A 21,354-nucleotide genomic window follows, 5' to 3' on the forward strand; every position below is an offset into this window, starting at 1 on the left:
ATTCAAGCTAAGTGAGTTCTTCAGGATTTTCAGGAATTTTAATGAACAAACTGTACACACTGTAATTTCAAATAATGAGAGTTTTATTAATAAAAGGAGAGAAGATATTTAATTAACATAGCATATTCTTGTAATCTCATGGCATCAACGCAGGGGAAGCCGATTCGACTTTAAAGATAAGCTAGGCTCTCTGGCTTGTGACTAAAGTGTTGCTAACTGAGGTTTAATTAATTGTAAATTATAAAGGGACTTAATCAGGCATCAGCTCCTGGAAAAATGTGAGAATTGAGCTAGCTTACTCGTTTGCCGTTTCACCGAGCAGTCGCGTCCTGCTGTTTTAACCTCCGTCTTCTGGTGTTGTTTCTCGTTGTTCCCACGTTGTGAGAGACAGACCCGCTTGTGAAAGAGATTCCCTCCCGGTTGAGTTAGAAGTTCTCGGCCTCAGGTGGGGCGGCGTCGATCGAGAGTTCCCTTTTTCGGAGAATTGCAGGCGTGGCTGGTTGCTCACCGGAGTGGAGTGGCTCCTTCAGAGTGTTAGCTCGTCTCATTGCTCGGTTTTCCAGAAGTAATGCCCTCAGAAGTCAGCTTATAACGCTAATATATATATATATATACTTTCAACTAATCTAAAAGGGTGATATCTTATTCAGGCCACGAATAAGTTTCACCTGCTTTGATTACTCGTGAGATCAAACTTCGATTGGGCGATAAAACATAAACACAATTAAAAGAAAAGAAGATATTCAAATCACTCAACGTATTAGTAAGGCTTCATACTCTAGCTAATTCAAGATGTCTCTTGTGAGCTTTGGTGAAGTCTTTAAGATTCTTCTTTGTTTCTTTCGTCGGCGTGAAGGAGAAAGCGTTTCGCTTTGGAGAGGTTTGGAGCTTGAAGGGATGAACAAAGAGAACGCGTGCAGGCGTTCAGAGCGGAAACGAGATTAAGCTTCTGATCTTCTGAGTTGCGGTTTGAGCTGAGTTGAGCTTCCGATCTTCTGAGCTGCACGGGCGAACTTCTTTCTGTTACGAACTATGTTGTTCTCTCTCCTTGTATCCCAACTCAACTGATCTCAACTCGCTCCTTGATGTGTCGATGTTCTCTGCTTGATCTGTGTGCCGAGCTGAACTGTTTTTCAAAGCCAGCGCGGTCACGCCCTAATGGGATGTGTCCTTTTTCTGATTGGGTGCGAGTTCGAGGCTCATGTGACTCTCACGAGAGAGAGAGGAGGGGGAGTTTGAATCAGCGATTCACAAAAAGAGTGGAAATTTCGCGTATCGAAATTTCTTATACATTTTAGTAACATATAACAATGAGTATCCTGGATTATTAATATCAAACATTTACATAAGATTTCATCCTGGGTACGTTGTGTTTACGTCCCAGTTACAATGATACGTTAGAAGTATTAATTCTAGTGTTAATTCACTTTTCTAATCAGAGACAGAACTTCTTTTCATGGTTGACAACAGTAATACACATCATTTCATTAGAAGGTGGACGTTCATCTGAGGACACAGAAAGTGACATTAATACATATTGTTTATACACATTAATCAGAATTTGATTTCATTTCCGTTATTGTTTAGGCGACCCCGAGCAAGGCGTAGTTTCACCAGTGTCCATTTGGGGTCGCTGTTGGTCCATGCCGTTAGTCCGTTGCGGATGGTTAATAAGAGGTCAAACCGAGTTCACCCCTGCTAACCATTTGTTGATCCCTGCAAGCAATAATGACGAGACCCTTAGGCGCCACGTCATAAAAAGGGGGCAGTAAAACTCCCCTCCTTGTTTGAGGTTCCTGTTTCTCACAAGCATCATAAACTGGTTATCTTTTTTAGTTCCTGAAGAGAGAAAGGGGGTCGGGGCCATGTGTCCTGGGAAGTGTCTTTGATGTAGATTAGGTGTGTGCGTGTGTGTGGGGGCTGCAGGGTCTTTTCACCCCTGCGGTTTGTGCCTTGGTCGCAGACAAAAGGTCCTCTTCAGAATGGAAAAGTTTTAATTCAAAACTTTTAATTTCTTCATTTTGATCTCGTTATCTCGTTGTCCGGTCCATACTCCACTACAAACCCCTGTATATCGGCGTTCATCCTATATCAGCGTTCATTCTATACATATTCTATATATATCGTTGTTCATTCTACATATATAAAAGTTCATTAAATATTCCCTGTTTTGCTTGCCATAATATATATATATATATATATATATATATATATATATATATATATATATACACTTAATGGTACGTTTCCCTATTGCAATAATATATTTAGGACAGTTTTTCAGTATTAATTTTCATAAAACATAAAGGGCGAATGATGTTTTAAAAATGGTGTTTAATAAAGTAAAGCTAGATAAAGATTACACTACACCACATCAGTGCAAATACAAATCTTCAATAGATTTAATTAATTGAAAATGAATCGATATCGAAATTCAGAACGTCTAATCGACATAACCTTGTCTACAGCGATTATATGAATAATTTTAATCTTTTTAAAATTTATTTATTCTGTTATGTTTCCACTGTGTGTTCATGTACTGTGCCTTTAAAACCACACCACTAAGCTGTAGTCATGTGTTTCTGCCCCTGTCTGCCACAACCTAAATGCAGAGGCAGACCAAGTGACTCGAGAAGCTTGTACCAAAGAAAAACACAGGGTCTGTGGTTTGGATGTGCTGTGTTTTGACTAAAATTAATACGACACTGTAAAAAATCTCAGATGTAAAGGCTGAAAAAAAAAAACCCAAATATAATATGTTTCAGTGACCAAAACACAATCACACACCAAACATAAACTGTGATCAAAAAATAAGAGAGGAACAAGCTCCCAGCAACATTAGAAAAAATATCCCAGCTTTAATACTGGAGCATATTTACAGTACAAGCCTCATCACTGAACAATGACGGTCAAAAATACAAAAAACAAAATAATCATTAATTAATTCTAATTGTCATAAAATTTCCAATTAATTGTGATATTGATTTGCGCTCATATCGCCCAGCACCAATCTACAATAAACCTAAGTTTGTGCAGTCATACAGCATAAGCATTTATTTGAACATGGCTGACCCACTTGCTCCACCAATTCTGTTAGACACTCATTTGTGCTCTAGGTCTATTGGAAATGATTCCACTGCACTTAAGAAGCTTTATGCAACATTATCTACAAGTAATCCTGATCATGTGACAAGATGAGGCATTAGAGTAATAGCCAGAGCCTGCAGGGAATCTGTGATCAGAGTACTCTGACAAGAGGCTTATATTTCCTCTTCAGCCTCCTGTAATATACAGCTTTTGTTATTTATCATCATCACAAGTACTTTACTGTGCTCACCTGTTACACGTCATCATGTACACACATTTTACTATGAGTTCCTGCTGAGTACACAACATATGTGAAATCCCCACAATTAGAGATTTCTCATCCTATGCCTTTTTTAACAACCAAATACTTGTACCTTATATATATATATATATATATATATATATATATATATATATATATATATATATATATATATATATATATATATATATATATATATATATATGGTGTATAGTATGCACAATACTCAAATTCATAAGGAAATATTTCACTGGAACAATAACATTCTTACCACATAAAATTAATGAATTAATGATATGTATGTCTTGTGTTATGAAAACTTTCTTAGGGCATTACCACCTCAAGCATTTAAAGTAGCAGAAAGAGGAAACAGATACATTAAGAAGAGTTTAAAATAATAAATAAATAAATAAACACTCCCAAGAGCTGAACTGTAAACATATTGTACTAACCCATTAGAAGGCCTAGAACAGCACTTGTACCAGTGGGAAAGCAAGAATATTTTCAGTTTCGCATGTACAATCATTCAATGCCTTTAACTGCTGATCCAGTTCAGGGTCGCGATAGATCCAGGGCAGACCCAGAATCACTGAGTGCAAGATGGAAAAAGTTCAGGGAGTGTTTATTTAAGAGAAGCAGCCTGATCTATGGCATCAGATCCAATTAAACATTTGTGAGTGGAGAAAATAATTTTGTGTGAGGAAAACCAGGCTCTCTCAAACAGGAAAACATTTCACAGAGCGAACAGGAGACTATAACACACACATATATATATATATATATATATATATATATATATATATATATATATATATATATATATATATATATATATATATATGTAACCAAACTCGGATCAGTTGGCACTGGTTTCATCTCCTTTCTCTCAGTGGTTTTAATCCTGCTTACTTCTCTGTTCACACATTTAGGATCAGGGCAGATTCCTCCCTCCCACCAAGGTATTCCCAATCACACAGTCCAAGTCCTCGATTGCTGGTCCTTGCAAGCCTATTACAGATATATCCGTACCCATGCCCACGACCTGCTTGCAGCCCACAAACGCTTGGCAACTGTCTAATTTGAACTCCAGCCCAAACCTTCTGCATTCAGCCCCCTCTTTGACGGTTCTCTGGGTGTGCTCTATGCTAGTAAAGTGAAGTCACCATGTGACATAGTTTTGGGAGCTAGACCATGACCCAATTACCTCTAAATATACAGATCTAAGTATACAGATTTTCAAAAACCTTTGTAATTGATAAAATGCAGTACTCTTTTAATGCCTTACAGTCTAACTTTTTAAAACACAAACTGGTTTTTAATGCTGAGAAAACTAGAATAATTATGTTCTCCAGATCACCTATCATATATCTGAACACTTTTAAAATCACAAACCTGAAGGGATCTGATATGGAAAGAGTTAGTACCTTGGCATATGGCTAGATGATAAATGTACCTTTAAACAGCACTTAAACAAGCGTACAAATAAGCTGAGGAACTTAACTTCCTGTATCGAAATAAATCATGTTTTCACACACACACACACACACACACACACACACACACACACACACACACACACACACAAGAAAAAAGATTGTTGAAGCAACACTGATGTCTGTGCTGGATTATGGTGATGTGATTTATAGACATGCATCTGCAGCTACTTTACCATTGGATGTTATATATCATTCTGCCTTAAGATTCATCACTAGTGACACTTAGAGCACACATCACTGTTTATTATATGAAAACATTGGAGACGTTCTTGCTTTTTCTCTGTTTCTCTGTGCCTCCTTTGCATTTTCTCTCCATCTCATAAGATCCTAACAGATAATGTTACATTCATTGCACAGAGGTGCACAGAGCCAAAGGAAGGAGGTGTTTCATGATCAGCCCATGGGCCTACCAATGGGCCACAGCCCAAACTCTTCCACTGAGTTTTCTTTTTTTCGCTGAATGCATTAGGCAAGCACAGGGGCGCTGCTAGAAATATTGGGCCCCATGAAATATTAAACTTTTGCCCCAAATGACCATTGCAAATGATCATTCCATGGCCATTTTCACGCCATTTTAAAATTTTTTCTTTTCTTTTATGAGCAACTATTGTTAGGCTACTTAGTATGTAGTTCATTTAATCCAAATGTTCATGTTTTGAGAGAACTTGATAAAATGATAAAACGTCAATAAATAATTGCCTTACTGTTAGTGGCTATTTATTTATAAGACATTATGTACACTGACTGGATAAGAAAATAAGTTCCTACTTTTCCATCCTGAACTAAAAAGTCTTAAATGTGAGAACACTTTTTAAAAATACCATTCACCAACAATAACAGTAATTCAGCAGGCAGCATTCTAATTTCATTATTATACTATTATTTTTGGGGGGTGAGTATTACTGTGTCAGTATGGATGTAAAACATTTTGTACTTTGTATCTTATGGATACTTTAGAGCCTGGGCCCTCTGGCAAACATCTTCAGTTTGAAACATCTTCATTTCAAAAAACAGTTATTTGCACCAGCATCATGTAGGCTAATATTTTATCTTGCATATTAGCCTATCTTGCATATCAGGTAGTTCAGGTAGTTCTGTGCAGACCTTCTACATTATATTAATCTGATCTTCTGTGTCAATAAATGTGGAGTATTTAAATAAAATGACACTGAACTGCTTATTGTAAATTATCTTTATCATCCAACTAGGTTAATATGAAATCTATGTATCAAATTTTGATAATCAGACTTCATAGTTGACTTCACCACCACCATCAGTCCTGCTTAGCGACAGCTCAATTGTGTATTTGTGTAGCAGTAGCACTCACATTAGAACAACTGACAGCTGAGCTGAGCATTCCTGAAGCATTCACATTTCATGTGTCCCACTCTGCCAGAATCAGACAGTACCATTCAGTAAAAAGAGAGAGGGGTGAAATGACAATATGATAAATAATTTTAAACAGAAACCTGTTTAATTTGCTTATTTTAACATATGCAATTATGTTCTATTTCAGAAACCTACACAAGGCAATTCTATTAAAATGTTTAAAAATGTAATATGGTTATGCCAGCCCATGTCAATCGGGCCACTGATCTACTGGTTTTATTGGTTGGTCAGATATATATATATATATAATGTCGGGACTGTCAGCCCAAATAGCATGTCTGCCCACCGGGAACATGCCCGGCATGCTAGATGGCCAGTCCGTAATATTGATGGACTTAGTAATATTGTCCATTGCACTGAAATTACATATCAAATATATAAAGTAGTAGCATGTAGTGTTGCAGAGAGGGACTAACAGTTTCACAACTTGTTAACAAGTCTGATGGCCTGTGGATAGAAGCTGGTCCTCATCTCTTAAATATTTGTGATGAATATGGCCTTCTTTCCAGTTTTAAAATTAATTGGTCCAAATCTGCCTTTTTAAATGAATCTACTGAATCAATACCCACTATTGCCAATTTCCCTATTGTATGTCATTTTATATATTACGGTGTGGAAATCTTTCCTTCTCTTAATACAACAACCAAACATAATTAACTATGTATAGTAAAGTCTGTAACGATTTAAATAAGTAGTCGACTCTATAGTCGACTTTATAGTAAAAATAAATTTTGTTAGCTTAATGATTCCCCTTCCTCGTCCCTCTGTAATTAATATGGAAAAATAAACGTCCTTGAATTAAACTCAAAGATGTGGAGGGTTAGTGGCCCCTAATTTTAAATTAAACCATTCCTCACTTATACTTAGACTAGTGCTTAGGTGGTTGGATACTAAGGTTTCTATCTCTTGGTGTTCCAATGGACAAGGTTTTGTTTGGAAAACTCAGGATATTCTTTCTGTTGGTCTTACTATCACACAATGCCAACTATGTCTTGGGCCAATTTCTTACTGTATACAGATTTTTAAAAACCTTTGTAATTGATAAAATGCAGTACTCTTTTAATGCCTTACAATCTAACTTTTTAAAACACAAACTGGTTTTTAATGCTGAGAAAACTAAAATAATGCTGTTCTCCAGATCACCTGTCATATATCTGAACACTTTTAAAATCACAATCCTGAAGGGATCTGATATGGAAAGAGTTAGTACCTTGGCATATGGCTAGATGATAAATGTACCTTTAAACAGCACTTAAACAAGCGTACAGGTAAGCTGAGGAACTTAACTTCCTGTATCGAAATAAATCTATAATTTATAGATAAATATATAAATTTATAGACATGCATCTGCAGCTACTTTACCATTGGATGTTATATATCATTCTGCCTTAAGATTCATCACTAGTGACACTTAGAGCACACATCACTGTTTATTATATGAAAACATTGGAAACGTTTGAAAACGTTTCTCTTGCTGTACACCGAGAAACACATTGGTTTATTTTTACATTTAAAGCAATTTCTGTCCTTATGCCTTTGTATATCTCAAAAATGCTCACTGAAAATAATTTACCAGACTCGATCTAGTGATTGGATCACCCTTCAGGTAGAAGAGTTTTTACTGAACTGGGAAAATCTGCTTTTAGTTACAGTGCACCAGCGAGCTGCTATTACAGGAAACACTAAAGCTCAGCTCACTGGTGACACTCAGTCATTTTAAAATTTTTAATTTCTAACCACCTGCACACAGCCTGCCAGTGTTTTACTTGATTTTATTTATATTTTATTTTCTTTGTCATACTTTTAATTTGATTTTTATTATTATTTTGATTATATACCTTTTACTATTTTTAGTCATTACTTTTAATTTTTACTGCTATTTATCTTAGGTTTTTATGTTCCCCTCTTTATTTATTTATGAGTTTTATTTTTATGATCAGATTTTTATTTTGAGTTTAATTTCAATTTTTATCTAATTATTTTTTTATTATTATTTTGCATTCTGTCTTATTCTTATTCTTATGTTCTGTCAGCTGCTTTAGCATCGGTGCAATACAGACCCATTCCAAAAAATTAGAATATCATGGAAAAGTTTGTTTGGAGGGTGTCCCCCCATCGGAATTCATTGAATTGTGCATCTGTGCATGCGTGTGTGAGATAGAGAAAGGGAGGGGGAGGGATGTGAGGGACACAGAAATTCATAGGCAGTCTCTAAGATTTTAATGGTCCTTTTTAAGGTGGACATCTTAAACTTGTGGGGTTCTTAAAGTGTACTTTAAAAAATAAAATGGCTATCAAGATATATTAGTGGAATATGCAGACCTCTAGTTATTATTCATTCATTCATTATCTGTAACCGCTTATCCAGTTCAGGGTCGCGGTGGGTCCAGAGCCTACGTGGAATCACTGGGCGCAAGGCGGGAATACACCTTGGAGGGGGCGCCAGTCCTTCACAGGGCAACACAGACACACATTCACACCTACGGACATTTTGAGTTGCCAATCCACCTACCAATGTGTGTTTTTTTTTTTTGGACTGTGGGAGGAAACCGGAGCACCCGGGGGAAATCCACGCAGACACGAGGAGAACACACCAACTCCTCACAGACAGTCACCCAGAGTGGGAATCGAACCCACAACCTCCAGGCCCCTGGAGCTGTGTGACTGCGACACTAGCTGCTCCGCCACCATGCCGCCCTATTTATTATTAATATTTTTATTTTTCGTACTATTTTTTTATATTACGTTCTGGTTTTATTTACTGTTTCCCTTAAGTTTTTATGTTCTTCTCTTGTTTTTTTCATTTACGAGTTTTACTCTTAATATCAGATTCTTATTTAATATTTAATTTATATTTTATCTTTTTTTATATTTTTATTTTTTTCTATATTATTTGTCTTTATTTTTACTTATTTTTGGTTTTAGTTTATTTAAATGTGATTTGTTGTTTAAAAGTTTATCTGTTGTAAATAAATTTTACAATTTATTTTACGCGTGTTTGATTACATTATTTCTTTCATATTTTAAGTTCCAATATTAAATTTAATTTTAAAAATTTATATTTATTTTTCTATCCCTTTTTCTAAGTTTGTAATGCTGAGCTACACTGTAAATGAGGGCTTCCCTCAGTGTACTTTCGAGTATGTGTCACTCGAATTTTCAATTATTTAATAACAGAAATGTAATGATTGGGGAAAGGCCTGTTTTGAGGATTCAGTGGGCGGACAGGGATGTATATTACCTGAAAAATATTTTTTGATTATTCTGGTATGCTTACTTTCCATGCCATTAAAGAAAAGTTTGGTCTCCCTCAGTTCTCCTTCAGTTTTTTTTATTTATTTATTTTTTTATCTGGAACCCAGGTTGTCGCTCATTGAAGATCTGCTCTCATTGCAGCAACTATTATTTACTCATCCCATTTACGAAATATTTTCAATCCAGAGCAAAGATGATCTGGAATAATCAGATGATTTTAGTGGGATGAAGTGTGGTCGAATATTCAAGATGCATCTCGCAACCCGGATCATCAGTTGATCCATTTAAATGATGTACACAGAACTTACTTGATACCTCGGAAACTTTCTTATGTAAGTTTTAAGTGACACATCATGTACACTTTGTCATACGAATGCCTATCATACATTTTTTTCTATGTTTTGGGATTGTCCTCCTGTAGCTAAAATTTGGGACTAAAATTGCCAAAATGCTGCCTATTTTGGTTTCTAAGAATATGCCAGCTAGTCCTTCCACTCCTGTTAAACAACTTTTCTGGACTTGCTTCATCCAAGTGTACAAAGTGCATTATTTTAGCAGGACGCACTGTAGCTAAACGAGTGGTTGCACTTCGAAGGAAACTTCCACACTCTCTCGCAACTAGAGAATGGAAATGATCTTATATAGACATAATGTACATAGAACTTTCTACAGCCCGGATTAATGGTGCCATGGAGGCAAATGTTAATTTTTGGTGCAATGCAACTGACACAATGAAGAAGTAGTGAGAAATTTCTCAAGGAATGTAAAAAAAAAATTATTTGAAAAAAAAAAAGGAATAGTTCAAATAGTTCAAACCTCTGTATCCATAGTCTTCAACTTTCGGCAAGGCTGCCTTATAGACGCAAAGTTGAGGGCGGCAGCAATTGTGCCATATTTTGTTCATTTATTCTGACACTATTTAAAATAGGCTTTTGTTGCTTATCATCACTACTTCTTTATTGTGCTCTCTTGTTACACATCATCATATACACATATTTTTTATAACTATTGGAGCTTGCTGAGTACACCACATATATGACACCTCCCTCTGTGCTGCATCCACGTGTGATACATGGAATACACTCCATGCATACTTCCACACGTACTCACAAATCATCATAAGTATATGACTGAGCACAATTTTAAAATCTAAATAAAATAGCCCCCAGCAATCCATGGTGGGGCAGCAGGTAGTGTCGCTGTCGCACAGCTCCACGGTCCGGGGTTTGTGGTTTCGAGCCCTACTCTGGGTGACTGTGTCTGTGAGGAGTTTGGTGTGCTCTCCCCGTTTCTCTGTGGGTCTCCTCCAGGTGTTCCGGTTTCCTCCCAAATGGAGAAAAAAATGTAATGAATGACAAAAGAGCAGCTTCGGGTGAGTGTTTAGAAAGTCTATTTGTGACATGTTTTAGTGTTTGTTTTTTAGCCAGCATAATAAAGAATCAGCCTGTGCCACCGAGAGAGAGAGAGAGAGAGAGAGAGAGAGAAATGCACAGGATGGTTAAAATACAAACAGCCAATGCTTTGGCCCAATGCTGCATGGCCAACTCCAACGCTTCTCTGAAGCACAGAGCGCAGTGTGAGGTGGTGCAACTGCACCGTCTCTTGTTAGTTTAAACATATTTCACATTGCAGTTTGTGAGCTAAATTTGGAACCATTTGGTGAGTTTCCACCGACATAAACTGGTTTGCAAACCAGAAAAATTAGTTCCCAGCTGGAACCAAAGAACAGTTTTTTATGGTGTAGTGTGGGAGGTGGACCCATGTGCAGAGTTAATTAATTTATTTTATATATTATTTTTATTATTGTTATTATTTACTATATTGTGTGTTATGCTTTGAGTAGTGATGAGGGAAGTGAAAAAGGGGATTTGTTGTGTTACTTAAATTTTATATTATCTGCACTGGATTTGAACCACCAACCTAAGGTTGGCAGACCAGCAATTTACCATTGCCCCACTGAGGCACCTTGAATTAACCCCAAACAAAAATAAACTGAATTCCTAAAATTAACTTAAAATGAACTCATGGGGACTGAGCTTGACTATAACTGACTGAGCCTTAGATTTCTCCTCTTTTCTTTTACTTGGCACTTGATATATTTTCCTTTTCTTTTCTTTGCTTTGCTTAATACCCACTATTACCTTTCACCCCTCTACCAATGTGCAAAATTAAGTGCTATTTGTTTGGCTTTTTCATACTGTGCCTTACAGGGGAGCCTGGTCACCACTGATTACCACTGGGGATTCTGGAACTTGGAGTCTTTTGACCCAGATCCACCAGCTCCTCTGTTGTGACAGCCAAACCCCCTGATGGTGGCTGGTGATACAGGCAGCCTCCTAACTACAGTAGGTTCTTCAGCACGAACCATGGCTGAATAATAGTAAATAAGACAGGAACACACATTGTGTGTGTTTCTGGGGCTGTGTTTGGCACAACACTTGGCTATGCGTTGGTTAGTTGGTTTTGCCTGAAGTGGTGGGGAGACATTTTGTGGCGTTAGTGTGTTTGTAAAACTCAATATAGCTGCACACAGCCTCTTTAAACTTCACATGCGTTAGCCTGTTACACTGAAAAAATAATAAAAAGAAACAGTAATTCTTTTTAAATAAACAAAATGGTCTTGATCTTCTTGTTCTTTGGTATTAGATCATCTAGTATTTATTTTAAATAAAATTATCAAGAAAAACACTGATGCCAGTGTTATATATTATGAACAAAATATCTGGGCTCCTTTTTTCATTACTGCATTTATTAATCCTCCATATTTTCTGTACAACACAATCACATAATAAAAACCATATGTATACAAAGACATAAATATGAAGCACTTTGGGCTTTTCTGTCTTTGAACTGCCAGAAACACCTCTGTAACAATGGCTATATGGATGATGGTGGACCGACAAAACTAGGTGTGCCTAGTTTCTCTATGCTCCTGTTTTAAAAAACAATACATTTTAACATTTAAAATATTGTATTTGTAATATTTTCTTTGAAATAAAGGCTTTAATGATTTGCACATCTTTGCATTCTGTTTTTATTTACATTTTCACTGCAACCCTACCTGTCTGGAAATGGGGTTTATAACATTGTATAACAACAACGACCCCCTTTAATAGCCTGTCAGGTGTGCCAATAACATTACACTCATTTACATCTCTTTTAAACATAACCTAGAGTTTAAGCAAGAACAAGTATAATATAGCAATAATTGCTAAATTACTTGTTGAATACATTTTACATATTAAGCTTGCTTTTATTTGAAGCTTGTAATTTTATCTGGACCTTGCAGGCCTACATTTCTAACATAAGCATCCCCATAAGGAAATATATATAGAGGTATAAGATTAGGAGAAAGAGAGAAAATAGAAGTGGTGTGCTGCAGTGCAGCAAGGAAGGGAAATGAAGAAGAAAATGGGAGAGGTCACCAGTAACATGATAAAATGTTTTTACTGCAGGTGGAATGACAAAGACCTCGATGCTGTGCCATGATAACACACATGCACGCACATGCCTCTGAGTGTTTCAAAAATAGAATACACGACTCAAGCAAGGTTAACGTGACTGGACGGCACACTCCACACTCTCCCATTTACTGTAGCCTGATAGAATCCCTTCTATCCATGTAAGGGCTACTGTTATTTCTATTTATGGTTTGAAACTTAATTTTCCATTTTCCAAAAATCATGCTTAATTAATCATTGCTTTAATGGCCATTTTACTGCTCACTGCTGCTCTTAACCCTCTGGAATCAGAACATGCGCCAAAACACGCAACTCAGCAAATTTGTTTCTTGTTTCTGTTTGAGATATAGAGCACAAGCGATGGCCAACCCATATTATTCATAAGATAATAGCATGTTAATCCAGCCACACTTATTGGTGGATTACCACCACAACAGGGTGAAACATGTGAAAACACCCATATTAGTCACATAAACAGAAGCACATGGCTGTGTTTTCACACTGAGCGTGGAGCTTCAAAATGGCAGTCACACTTTTCAGCTGCCTGAGCAACGTCATTTTGAGCAACATCTTGGTCCGAACATTCTGGGCCGTTGCCATGCTTGCTTTCCCTGCTGCTCCGACTGCTCTCTTTAGCTCATTCTCATCTTTCCTGCACTGCCAGATCTTTTCACAGCCATGGCTTTCTCCTGCATCTTCTCCACTCTCTGTGACCAGCGTTCAGAATGAACCCCCCGCATCTGCCTTCATTGTTGGTGTTTGGCCACACACCCCTCCTCTCTACATCTCCAGTTGAACAGCTTTAGGGCTCCATAAATTACTCCAAGACCATGCCTTCCCCTTCGCTTGTCTGGCTAACAAAAGACATTTTGTGTATGTTTCACACATCTATGCTGGTGTACAGAGCCCCGCGCACCAGGTTTAGATCACAACCTCCTCTCTTACCTAGTGCTCTCTGCTGCAGCTGCTCATGTTGGTTCCAATGTCGGACAAACTCTCTTCAACTGGGCCCCAGGAACCCATCAAACATGCAACATCCGAAAGACATACAGATTATGTCTATATCAAGCAGGTAGGTTCAGAACTCCATTTGGTTCACTATCTGCACGTCTGACTAGGACTGGATATTTGTGGACATGCAAAATAGGTTCATTATCAGGTGGCACGGTGGCTTGGTGGTTAGCAGATTCGTCTCTCAGTGCTGGGGTTCAAGTCCCATCTGGATGGAGATTCCATGTTCTCCCTTTTGACTGCAAGGGTTTCCTCCGGGGTCTCCAGTTTCTTCCCACAGTCCAAAAACATGGAGGTTAGGTGAACTGGCTATAATAACAGTCCTGGTGTGAGTGAATGTGTGTGTGCCCAGATATGGATTGACACTCTATCCTGGGTGAAACCCTAGTGCCCGATGCAGTTCTCCAGGTGGATGGTCGTTCCTGGTTGAGAGTACACTGTGCGTGTTTATCTGCCTCTTCTCAACAGACTAGATAACTAAATCAATTTGTGCAAAATAAACAAATAATCATATTATGGAAAATGTCCCTTGGAAACTGTGAAATGACAAATTTGACATTTTTGTAGTTGCTTTCATTGATAAAATAAAATAAAATAATTAATTAATAATACAATAACAAATACAAAAACTGATCAGTCACATAAGTAATCTAGCAAAACATCTTCCATAAAATTGGAATAAAATACCAGATTTAGTGCTGTCATACCAAGACCTAACATGCTCAAAGGGTTTGGCTTTTAGAGCAAAGGTTGTGGATGTCTATGAGTCTGGCAAGGGATATAAACACATCTCAAAATGAATTTAAATGAATCATCCCAAGAGTTCAAATGACTCCCACATCTTCAAGAACAACAAATCCTTCCTGTAACCGTTTTTTGCGAAAATGAATGTGTACAAATGGGACAGTACAAATTTGAGCTGCATGAGTCAGGAAAACCGCAATTGCTATAAAACAAACAACAGGGCAAATTAACACGCAGGCAAAGATAGGTATTTTGAAATATTGTGTTCTGGACAGATGAATGAAAGAGCAGACAAGACTGTCATATCTAACATGGCACATGGTGGATGTGGGCCAGGGAGCCCTTTGTAAATATGCATGTGGTGGACTCTGGAAGAAATGTTTTGCTTTTTCAGGTCTGAGAGTCAGATTTTTTTTCCCCTGGAGTTTTAGACTTTATTATATATACATAAATCAGTTGTTACTATATTACCAAGATGAAATAGTTGTTATTGCTATTGGCTGTCTCATCACACTGCTTTAAACATTATTGGTTATTGGTTATCATCATTGGACATGAAGCCATGAGCTAGTGAGATGAGAGATGTAGGAGCCATAAAAGGTGATCAAAAGAAGGGTTAATCTGCACAGCTTTTTTTAAACTTTAACTTTATATAAAAACAGGCAAAATCTTCGGATTATTAAATGATTTGTTAGTTGCCATGTGAATCAGTATCTGTTTATGTATTAAAATTAAACGAGTTGGATGGTTATGGATGCATTTGCTGACAAGTGTCCTTTTTTGAAAACCAATATCACCACAGTAAATGGGTGATACTAAGTGCTATTAGCCCAAGTGTGTCCTCCATTAATGTGTTGTCAATTATGTAGGTATAGGTTCCCCACAAATTACATGTTTGTAAAAAAGGTTAAGTAAGTAAACTTAATATCATCAAATCATGTCAGCTTTATTGTTATATCACATTAAAACAGGTGTAAAGGTGAGTTAAAAATTTGTCCCTAACTGTAGTATATAGAAGTTCAGTATATACACACATTAACATACACAATAGCATGAAACATACAACAACTGTTCCTTTTATGAAATATATGATCAATAGTTAATAATTAACAAATAATAACAATATAGTAAGCACTATAAAAAATCTGCATATGGCGTTCAAAGAGAGCATCCCCTAGTACCACAGAGGGCCCAGTTATGTATAAAATATCATAAAAAAGCCCGTGCCTAAACCACATTCCAAAAGGACACTTTTTACTTTGAGCTGACATCAATTTAAAATTCCGGAGAATCCCAGAACAGAAATAGCACATACAAAAGGAACTTAAATTAAAAGGTGAACGTAGGTGTAACCACTCAGGAAAAAGGTGAAACCACTCAGGAAAGGTTACACAAATACACTCAAACCTGTTGCAGAAGAAACAGGACAAGGAATAGGCAAAAATACCACCAAATAAAGATATTAACTATTCAAGCCTTCAGACTGAACAATTTTTTAAAAGTTGCATAATGCCTCCAAACCCATTAGCCAGGAGGTGCCCTGTGATTATAACCTATCCTCAGAAAATCAAATGTCAAATATTAGTACATATTAACAGCACACAGCAAAAATCCATTTATCCTGTCAGTGACAATTATAACATAAGGTTAAAAGGGAAATTATAAAATTCCCTGGGGACTTAAATCTGCAATTACTAATAATTCCTTATTAATATCTTCCAAAAATTTACGTCAGCTTTGCCCTGACCAATAAGAAGAATAACATATCTCCACCCACTCTTCAAGTCTGAGCAGTCTTGTACTTCAGCTGGGAGTAATTTCCAAGCCTTGCACAGGACTGAGTACAACCAGAGATCATTCCAAGGCTCACACTGCGTAAAATTTGCATTAATTTTGAGATTCACCTGCTCTGCTGCTCATACTAGTCTCACACTAAGTAAAACCAATGCCATCTCTGCTGCACACACAGTAATACTGAGTAACCATAGCACCCATTTCTAAGTCTATGCTGGCTCCAGAGCTTACATTTAGAAACTCACACTGAGTAAACCCAACTTCTGGACTGCCTTTCAGCTCCTAGTTGGTAGATTCGTACATGTGTATTGTGTATCATGTTATATTATGTAATAAATGGTCCATTAACTTGATTACAGATATAGAGTTAAAACATGCAGCATCTCTGTCTCGAGGCTGTGTAGACTGCCATGGTAAAGTAAACAAAATACATACCTGTGTTAGAGGACTTTCATTAGAATATTAAAACCATTTCCACACCATTCATTTGATGATTGTGGTGGAAAAAAAAGTCATGTCACGTAAGGCAGCTAAGTCAACTGACATTTGCATAGTCAGCAATAAACTGACCATAAGCCCAAAAGAAGCATTTTTAACTGCATCTTTTTTTTTTTACTGCATATGAATCAGATGAGAATCAGATTTCCCCACACAATTTCTCTGTGCTTACAATAGCAGAGAAAACCTACTGACTCAAACCATATAAAAATGGTGAATGCACAACATAAGAAAAATGCATAAGGAAAGTTTAATGAAAATGTCAACATTTTTGTCTATGGTAATAGACCATAGATATGGCTGATTAGGATCATGTTGCAAAACATTTCTAGTTTAAAAGACAAAGAATGTCACTTACCTCTTTCACAGGTTCTAGACCAGTATCCTGTTCTGGTGCAGTCACAGATAAAGCGGTTCCAGCCCTCTTTGCATACCCCATTGTTATTGCATGGGTTGCTGTCACATTGCTTGCCACTCATTTTACTGCATGAAGGCTTGATCCCAGCTCTGCTCTGTGCCTCTGCAAACTGTCTGATATCTTTACTGCGCCCATCAATGAAGAGGTCCCGGATGCAGCCCACATAACCGTAGTTCAACATGGCAGTCCACAGCTCAGTTGGCAGGAGCAGGTCAGCACGTGTGTCTGGCAGCCCTCCTAGATATAGGTCCCCTTCAAGGTCCAGAATTTCATTCTCCCCAGTTGCAGTGAAAGGTGTTATTTGGCTATTAACTGAGATGATTCCTGTGGAGTAACCCAAAATAGGTTGATATATTACAAGCTCACCAAAAAGTTTATGCATCTATTAACTTCTTTATCACTAGGGTTGTTATTTACTACTAAGGCTGGAACAATCACCAAAACAAACTTCCTACTGGTAGCATGATTTTTTGTTGTTGCTTTTGCTCACTTCTGTAAAATGAAACATATATTTTAAACCAAAAGTGGTTACTGCTGCTGTGTCACTTGTATTTGTCATGCTTTTGCTTTGTTTTCCTACTCTTTGTCTCCTAGTCTTTGTGTCTTCTGAATTCTCTTGTCTGACGTGTATTTAGATCATTTCTCAACAATCCTGCCAAATTTGGTGTTTCTAGCTTAAAAGCTAAGGCATAAGGAGTGTAAGGCATAAACATATTTACCCCACTACAAACAAACGCTCAAATTTCAACAAATATATTGTAAATCACTTGTAAATCAATGAAAGGTCACTTGGGCAATCGATTAGGTGCATAAAAAAAACAAAGAATTGGTCAATTTATTGCAGATTTAAAACACAACAACCTTTAAAACTCAACAGTAGATTACCGCACAGACCAAGCACAGGAATTTCAGCAGTGTCAAAGCAGTTTTGACCCTCAAAATATTCCTTACACTGATTATAGCTGCAGGAGTAGGAAATACTGTATTTGAGTTGGTTTCCAATATGTCAGTCTAAATTTGTCTTTATTGGTGAGAGTCTAGCTGCATTCCATTTCACAGGGTCCTTACAGTACCCTACACACTGATTAAGTGATATCATTTAAGGGCCGTCATGTAGCCATTTAAGGGCCGTCATGTAGCCAGCAATGTTTAACCACTCCTCTGCATTGTAAAGTAACCAGCAAGCTGCTGCTTTGTATAATATTTTGTATATATTGTGGGAATAACTGAGTAAACTGATGGGCAAATTACCTATTAATTTCCTGTATAATGATAAACTGTTATTCATTATCATTGCACAGTCTAAAGTTCCCTTCAAATTGAATAATTTCACTACCTATGGTTTGAAAACACATTTAACATGGCAGATTTCCACTTCACAGGGAAATACTGAGGTGACTGGAATGCACCAACAATCATATCAACAAATGCTGTACAAAAACAATATACCAAATGGTGGAAAAAACACAAGAACAGTATTTAGGTGTTTCTACCTTAAAAGCTGAATGAAGAAGAACTGTTTATAATTTAAGTGAGGAGGATTACAAGAGTGTCATGGAAATTAATAGCTGACTCTCCTCACTAAAACAAACATACATACCTTGGAAAATATTTGCCAAATCATTTAGCCAATGAGATTATTTAGGTAAGGACACTTTATCCATTGATTTGGTGCAGAATTGAGCAAGAATTGTTTGTTTTATAGCAGCCTAAACACAAGGTGTTATTGCAAAAGCAACTACTTACACATTAAAAACATACATTGTTGTATTTCGGGTTTGTACATATGGGAGGCAAATCCTGCCAAAATTGAAACTGAAATGAAAACAATAAAATTCACTCATTGTCTGTGAACGCTTATCCAATTCAGGGTAGGAGTAGGTCCAGAGCCAACAAGAAATCACTTGGCGCAAGGCAAGGACATGGTATCAATCCTTCATAGGGCAATTCTCACAAATTCACTCACACACGTGAGTAGCCAATCCACCTACCAATGTGTGTTTTTGGCCCGTGGGAGGAAACCAGAGCACCCGGAGGAAACACACGTGGACGCAGTTTGAACACACTGAATTCCTCAGTCACCCGGGGCAGGGCTTGAATCCACTACCCCAGGTCCCTGGAGCTGTGTGACAGCAACACTACCTGCTCTACAACTGTGCCACCCCAAACAATAAAATAAAAATGCAAATACACTCTAGCCATTTCTTTCTCTACATGTGAGTGCAAATACCCTGACAATATTTAAAAAAGAAATTAAATATATTTATTTGCAATCTACTTTTTCCAAATATGGGTCATCAATGACAAAAATAAAATTAATATATAAAAATAAATTTGGGAATTTAATTTTGAATATCATGCTGGCTTTTCATGTTCAGGTTAAGAGTGAAAAAGCTAACTGGAAAAATAATAGTCAAACTCCACTTTGGCTTTGCTTTCTTCATGAACTGCATAGTAATAGTCAAAATTAAAATTAAAAACGCAATATGTATTTAGCCTTTCATTTTCAATTGCAATATGCTACATGCTCAAAAAAGAGGTATGGTACAGATACATTATTAGTCACTAATAAACAGTGTAAAAGTACATTTAAATGGTACAACAGTGGTTTTAAAATCCAGTTGTGTTCCCTAAAGGTACTTCATATTCTCTTCTCCAGATGAAGAGGTGAATACTTGTAATTATATTACAGAAATGTGTAAAATAAATATCATAGCTACTGGAGATGAAATGAGGCATATGAAATAACACAACTTTACAATATAAAAGTCAAAGAGACAGTTTAAGATTCTGTTTACAGCTTTGATCGTGCATTAAATGCCAAAACGCAAAAAATGTTTCACCAATAGCAGATTTAATATTCATTGCACATTGTCTTTTCATTTCATATTTTGCCTTTTTTTACAGTACGAACAATATGTATTAACAACTGTAGGTTAATTAGCAATGGCCAGGGCTACCTTCCCTAAGTTTTTGTGTATGTTGTTACACTAAAAGGCAAAGTCCTTTGAGGATCTGCTGGGGACACAGCAGCAGCATTTTAGTAATCCAAAGCCCTGGATCCCAGCAGCCAGCCTAGTGTTTTTCATTCAAATAATTGGAGGAAAACTGAATGTGTTAATTAAATTTATATTAATTAATGAATTGAATTATTAATAAATTATTTTCTTTGTCGTCCAAATGGTATAGATTCATACCAGTATATATTCTGTAGATCAAATGGCCTTAATAAACAATTCTTTCCTTTTCACTCCTTTCTGGTACACAAAATTCCTCAAAATTCCTACTTCAAATTCTGCACACCATGTCTAGAAGGTGTTTTTTTTTTACTTTACAGCAGGTAATACATTCAATAATTGAATACTGGACTTAAAACATAACAGTATGGATAACATATTTGGAATCATTGATCCTAAACAAGTGCATAGGTATGACTTGATGTGAAATACGAAATTGAATACAAAAAGCAACAAAATGCAGAATCAATATAACCAGCCATATGTGCCCAATTGAGCCTAATTATCAAATAATGAATATTAATTATACATTCATATAATGAAATGTATTACAGCCGTCGGAGCTGGTGGCGTTCTGAAGGTCTCTGTGGGGATTCTTCGTCATCACTGATCTTCCGCCTTGTTAGAGAGAGACACGTCCATGCAGGTCTCTCCTTGGCAGGTTTTTCCTCATCTCAGAAGATCATTCTGAGGGTGCGTGCGGCAGACTTCTCTGTCGTTGCCAGTCCTGAGGCGTTGTGTCCTTTTTAGGGTCAGAGGTCTAAGGTTGCCTTCATACTCTGGGTGTGGCTTTGAAATTTCGCTAGGGTTAAACTACAGCTTTTCTTAATCTATAGTTTCTATCTGGACAGCATTAATATAGAAAAAATCAGTTCTCTCTGGACCACGAGGGGCCCAAGACTAATGAAGAGAGCCATGAGAG

The 21,354-nt window shown here is 37.0% G+C and overlaps 1 protein-coding gene across 7 annotated transcripts in view; it reads right to left on the minus strand.

Annotated features, from left to right (window-relative positions):
- Positions 1–21,354, minus strand: part of nrxn3b (neurexin 3b) — a 325,560-nt gene that overhangs the window by 138,203 nt on the left and 166,003 nt on the right. For all 7 annotated transcript variants that reach the window (XM_066677967.1, XM_066677970.1, XM_066677969.1 and 4 more), the window contains one exon: positions 17,356–17,739. In XM_066677967.1, coding sequence (XP_066534064.1) covers positions 17,356–17,739 — 384 coding nt within the window. The remainder of the gene's footprint in view (positions 1–17,355; positions 17,740–21,354) is intronic.

This window comes from Hoplias malabaricus, chromosome 7 (genome assembly GCF_029633855.1).
Source record: "Hoplias malabaricus isolate fHopMal1 chromosome 7, fHopMal1.hap1, whole genome shotgun sequence".
Taxonomy (NCBI): Eukaryota; Metazoa; Chordata; class Actinopteri; order Characiformes; family Erythrinidae; genus Hoplias; species Hoplias malabaricus.